Source organism: Carassius auratus, unplaced genomic scaffold (genome assembly GCF_003368295.1).
Source record: "Carassius auratus strain Wakin unplaced genomic scaffold, ASM336829v1 scaf_tig00023642, whole genome shotgun sequence".
NCBI lineage: Eukaryota > Metazoa > Chordata > Actinopteri > Cypriniformes > Cyprinidae > Carassius > Carassius auratus.
The window spans coordinates 77,322-83,360 of NW_020525286.1; the positions used below are offsets into that span (position 1 = coordinate 77,322).

A 6,039-nucleotide genomic window follows, 5' to 3' on the forward strand; every position below is an offset into this window, starting at 1 on the left:
TCTGTGTGCAGGGGAATCAGATGACTCTTGTGTATATTGAAAGAGAGTATTCCTCTCCTGAAGACCCTCATGAGGGGATCGTCCACCTGGTGGAGGTGAGGAACTTAGTACCAAACTCTAAAAAAGAAAAGAATGTGGTTTTCACAATATTAGAAAAAAAAGAACTGTACAAAATAATGCACATATGCAAAATGCAAATGCACTGTTATAATTCAAGTGTGGTGTTTGCCACTGCAGGACAGTTTCAGGCATGCACAGACGGGGAGCTCAGTGTCCCGTGAGGAGCTGATGATGGTGTTGGTGGCGCTGGAGTCACTTCAGATCCGAGCGCTGCACTCTCAGTCTGCTCAGTCTGTGTCGCTGCATGCTGTGGTGCTGGAGGGGGCCGACAACCTGCCCTCCGGGCGCCATGCAAACAACGTCGAAATATGTCTCTGCCCAGGACACTATCTAGGAGACTCCTGTCAGGTACTGTGATTTAACAAAAACAAATGATTGTTTATAATTACTTCTATACTATCATTTAATGCCTCTTTTTATTTAGAGGCCCAGCATTAAATCAGTTTGCCTGGTTAATAATAATGCTGGAATAAAGTAATAATGCTGTGAATGCTTTTTAGGAGTTTGAACATTACTGGTTTAAAACCAGGATTTCTGACCTTGGTCAAAAAAAGTATTCTTTGTTGCCTTTTTCTCTTACACTTATCACACTTTAGAAATCATCAGAAATGATATATCACTTGAAAACATGAAATCTCAAAATGTATCCTTTGAAACCCATTGCATTACCATGAAAATGGTACATCAAAATCATGTTACAAAATGTTTTCAGTCATATGAAAACAGTCTATGTTCAAAAATGTGAGTGACAGTTAACAGGTTAAACAAATCAGTCAAATCAGTCACACCTTTAAAAACTTTTTTTGGGGGGGGGGATTTTGTTTTGAAGTAGTATTTTATAGTATTTATTTTTTTACATTATTTGACAATAATACAAGCTTTTAGTAAAATTGAAATAAAAAAAACATTATTTAATGTATTCTGTATATTTTAATTGTAATTTTTATAAATTTGACCCTTCACAAAGACCCGCCCCCCTTTCTCAGCTTTCAAATTTTGTAATTTTTCGAAAATTCAAACAAATACCATCCTGTGGCTCTTTAATGTGTCGTGACAGATCACTGTAGCGTGTGAAACTCTTCCTCTTTACTAGTTTATAGCATGAAATAAACATGAATGAACATCAGGTCATTCAAGGTTTCTTCTTTCAGCTGTGGAAAGACCTAAATACAAATCATTTTTTTAAGTTCAAGTCCATCGACGTCATTCTACTCTCTGATTTGTTTGCCTGACAAAATAGCAGATTCGGCGTTATGATTGGTCAGATCGCCTGTAAGTCAAACTTCCAGCAATAAATAGTAGAAAAAAAACATAAAAGTAAATAAACATTAATGAAATCATAACTAGAAAAATAGACAAAAGTAGCTACTGTTAACATGCTTATGTTACATTTGATATTAAATAGTGATTAATCTAACATCTATCTCCAGAAAAAGAGGTTTTATTCTTGCAAACAATTGATTGGACGTCAAGCTGTTCCCTGTGGCAAATTGTCATTAATTACATTTGTGAAGTATAAGAGTACCAGCAGTTCACACACCATGAATTTATGTGTTTTTTGTTATTTATAACATTTTATTACCCATCCAATCAGAAATGCAGATTGATGCGAAACAAGTCATTATAAAGGAGTACTGTGCAGTTGTTCATTCCCTCATCTCCTTCACTCAGAAATGTGCTCCAGGCTACTACAGAGACACTAAAGGGCTGTTTCTGGGGAAGTGTGTCCCCTGTAACTGTAACGGTCACTCGGATGAGTGTCTGGATGGCTCTGGCATATGTGTGGTGAGTCCGTCTCACTAAGTCATATATAAATCACAGACTTAAATATGGCCAGTATATTGCTATAGATTCCACTGGATATAGAAAACAAAATCCTGGATCTAATTAAGGTTTAAGATCCTGGGAAAGACTTCTAAAAGTTGAACTCCTCATATACAGAACTGCCGCCACAATACCGCTGGAAATCATTGTGAGCAGTGCCAGTGTGGCGTTCATGGGAACTTCGTTGTCGATGGCCACGCGGTGTCCTGCTCCAGCTGCCCCTGCCCGCTGCTAGTAGCTTCAAACAAGTCAGTTTGGCTGAGTCCTAATCTGTACTACTGTTTCCTGTTCGTTCCAAACCCTTTTTGCTTAGTTTTTCTTTTGTTGATTTGCTTGAAAAATCCCAGTGTATTTTTTCTTCTGGTTTCTGCTTTTACTCCCAGTAAGAGCTGATTCCAGTGCTGGATATCCCAGCATGCCTCATTGTCAAATTAAAAGGATGTTGTCTGTTTGCTCTTATCAGTTTTGCCATTCGCTGTGTGGAGAAGCCCAGTCACATGCAGTGTCTATGTAGGCCTGGCTATGCTGGATCTAGGTGTGAAAGGTGAAGTTATGAAGCATCCACTTACTGTTATTTAATCAGTTTATTTTTAATCAGTAATAATTGGTGTACTTTCTTTTTTAATGCACTTTTATTTGTAATTTAATATTACATTAAAACAAATGATACATTGTGCATGATAAACAAATATCATTATTAAATAATTAATTACTGTCAATGCAAAAAAGGATATATATCAATGAAAAATCCTTTTTTAACTAATACAGGTGTGCACCGGGTTACTACGGAAACCCAATGGTGATTGGCAGCACATGCCAGCCGTGCAACTGCAACGGAAACTCAGACCCCAACTGCTGTTCATCGACTGCCACCCTTTGACGGGCGAGTGTCAGAGCTGCATGCACAACTCCGCCGGGCCGCACTGTGAGATCTGCGCCCCGGGTTTCTACGGGGATGCCATCACTGCCAAGAACTGCACTCGTAAGACGACTTTTATACACAATTGGAAGAAATTCAGTTCATGCAGTCTGGACGGCATTTCCTGTATTCAAAGAGTTCTCGTGATTGTGTTATTTCCCACCTGCATTACCCAGGATGCAACTGTTCTCCTTGTGGCACTGCACATTGTGACCCTCGCTCGGGACAGTGCCACTGTAAGCCTGGTGTGGTGGGAGCCCTCTGTGACCGCTGTGAGGTATGTGTCCTCATCTGTTTAGTCTTCATCTGCTCTTAGTCTCAGAGGTTTGATGGTAAAAGTGTTTTATTTGTTTGTTTAGGATTGGGCATTTGGCTTTGAATCCTGCTCTGGTTGCCGTAAGTGTGATTGTGATGCAGCAGCGGCGTTGGTTCAGCCTTGTGACCCTGTTAACGGGACGTGTGCCTGTCAGCCCGGGGTTAATGGACCCAACTGCCGCCAGTGTGCTCCAGGTTACTGGGGCTACAGCCCTGATGGCTGCAAGAGTGAGTCACACACACATGTACACACACAGCGTGCAGGAGGGAATGTGATACATTATGAGGTGAATTTATTGATGTATTTGTGTGTGGCCTGTAGAGTGTGAGTGTAGAGGAGGCTGCTGTGACCCTCGCACAGGAGAGTGTCATTGTGCTGCAGTTTGACGGGGAAGCAGTGTGACACGTGTCTTAATAAATACAGCATCCCTGTGCATCATGAAGGCGATGTGTGCACTGTCAGCGTGAGTACTGCATCACGGGACACACTTCATCTTTAACCTACTGATTCTTTCACTCGCTAATTGATTCTTTTATTCATCCATTTGCTCACTCATTTGTTATCAGTTACACTACCGTTCAAACATTTGCGGTCAGATTTGTGTGTGTGTGTGTGTGTGTAAAAGAAATGAATGCTTTTATAGATGCATTAAATTGATCAAAGGTGACATTTGTAATGGGCTAAATATTTCTATTTCCAATCAATGCTGTTCTTTTGGACGTTTAATCCCAAAAAAAAAAATCCACAAAAAATGTTCAGCAGGCTCAACTGTTTTGAACACTGATAATAATATTACATTTTTGTAGAGCAGCAAATCAGCATATTAGAATGATTTCTGAAGGATCATGTGACCCTGAAGACTGACGTAATGGTGCATTTTATAATATATTAAATAGAAAACAGTTATTTTAAATTGAAGAAGTAATATTTCACAATATTGCAATATCTTTTAATCAAATAAATTGACCTTGGTGAACATAAGAACATGCTCAGAAATGAAAACAATTTTGAAAAAACATTTTACCAACCCCAAATTTTTGACTGGTAGTATTATATACGCTCACTTAATAACTGAATGATCCATTGAGTCGATTATTAATTTACTCGCTCATTAATTCATTTATTTACTTCATCAATACAAAGGTAAAGTGAACAATATTTTTTGTGGTTTGCAGTTCATACATCAGATGATGTTGTGCATTATGTTTTTAGCCTGTGACAGCTGTGTGATAGTGCTGCTGGAGGATCTGGACAAAATTAAACGAACATTATCAGTATATTGCTGATCAGCTGAGAAGCCTCAATGTCAGCTCAAGCGCCTGGGCTCAACTAAACCGTCTCAACATGTCTATTCAGGACACTGCAGTGAGTCTCTCTCTCACACACACACACACACACACACATAAACACTCTCTGATTTTGTATTAGGACTTTTAGATTGTACTATTTGCCTCACGCATAGTATAATAATTATAACTGTATGCCCCAGAATGCCATAAAAAACTACAACAGCACTCTGGACAAGAGCAGGAACCAGGTCAATATGCTGGAGGACGAACTGCAAACCAGCGACATGGATATTAAAGAGTTAGAGGAGAAGGTATGAGAACATATCATTAGATAAACCAATTCTGATTAAATATCCACTTGTTGATGTTTTCAAATGGTCAGTGTCTAATTTAACCATATTGCCTAACAATTTTTTGTGTGTGTGTCTGTGTTTTAGGCCTCAGTCACACAAAAGGAAGGCAATGCTTTAGAGGACAACACTAACGCCACACACACTAGAGCACAAGACCTGCTTGGATCCATCAAAGGCATCATGGGAGATGTGCAAGGTAAGAGTACGACAAAGAAAAAAATGCTACGTCTCATTGCATTCACCCTTTATACTTTATACTTTACAGCCATGTTCAGCTGACAACATTTCTGCATCTGCTCAGACATTATACTGCTGGTGAACCGGACAGCGCAGAACAAGACCAACGTGATCGATGAAAAGGAGCTAGCTCGAAAAATAGCAGAGGTGGAGTCCATGCTCCGAGACATGCGCTTCAGGGGCTTCGACCTCCAGAGGAATCTATCAGAAAATGAGCTGGACCAGGCCAACAAGTGTGAGTGACAGGACAGAACGAGTCTAAATGTTCACCAACCTCAGCCTTTTTCATTTTATTGTATAAAGCATGCATGGGACTTTCATTTATAAACTATCTAAGCCTATAACCCTTTATAAATACTTAATTTTGGATTGGAAAAAGGTTAGAAGCCTTTATACTCTACTGTACATAACTACAGAAGTATTTTAATGCATTAACTCTGCTTTGTAATGCACATTATAATGCATTATATGATCTCACAAATAAATATAACTACAGTTGTAATACCTTATACAAAAAGGAACAGAAATCTAGAATAAATAAAAATAGGGAAAAAAAACAGCACTTTTGTATGGACATTTATAAGTGCTACGTGTTTTTCTGTGTTTAAGATGGTAGACCATGTCCTTCACAGCTGTTGTCTCTCTGTAGTGGTAGATCGTGTGTGAAAAATGAGATTGCAAACCGGACTCTAATAATGAAGCAGTGGCAGAGAACATTAGAAACAAACTGAACCAGTTCAATCAGCAGCTGATGGACCTGAGAGATGCCATGAACGAGGCCGTCAAAAACACAGCAAACGCCACAGAGGCCAACAATATCAACCAGAAACTCCTGGAGGAGCTGCAGGTATTTATACAAACACATGCACATGCACAATGCACATGCACAGAATTGGAACAAAATACCACATTTAAGAGTTTGAATTAGAGTTCAATCGACAGCACATCAGAGAAAGTTCAATTGGGATTTGAGTTGGAGAG

At 39.2% G+C, this 6,039-nt stretch overlaps 1 protein-coding gene across 1 annotated transcript in view; it reads left to right on the top strand.

The window, feature by feature from the left end:
• Positions 1-5,905, top strand: part of LOC113077976 (laminin subunit alpha-5-like) — a gene marked incomplete at its 3' end in the record, with an annotated part of 46,119 nt that extends 40,214 nt beyond the window's left edge. Inside the window, 19 exon segments of the mRNA XM_026250230.1 lie at positions 12-95; positions 238-468; positions 1,792-1,905; positions 2,062-2,192; positions 2,408-2,488; positions 2,713-2,795; positions 2,798-2,926; positions 3,040-3,140; positions 3,223-3,406; positions 3,501-3,554; positions 3,557-3,618; positions 3,621-3,642; positions 4,392-4,432; positions 4,434-4,544; positions 4,669-4,779; positions 4,906-5,017; positions 5,123-5,293; positions 5,708-5,716; positions 5,751-5,905. Of these exon segments, the coding sequence (XP_026106015.1) occupies positions 12-95; positions 238-468; positions 1,792-1,905; positions 2,062-2,192; positions 2,408-2,488; positions 2,713-2,795; positions 2,798-2,926; positions 3,040-3,140; positions 3,223-3,406; positions 3,501-3,554; positions 3,557-3,618; positions 3,621-3,642; positions 4,392-4,432; positions 4,434-4,544; positions 4,669-4,779; positions 4,906-5,017; positions 5,123-5,293; positions 5,708-5,716; positions 5,751-5,905 (1,986 nt within the window).
• Between the last annotated feature and the right edge of the window lie 134 nt (positions 5,906-6,039).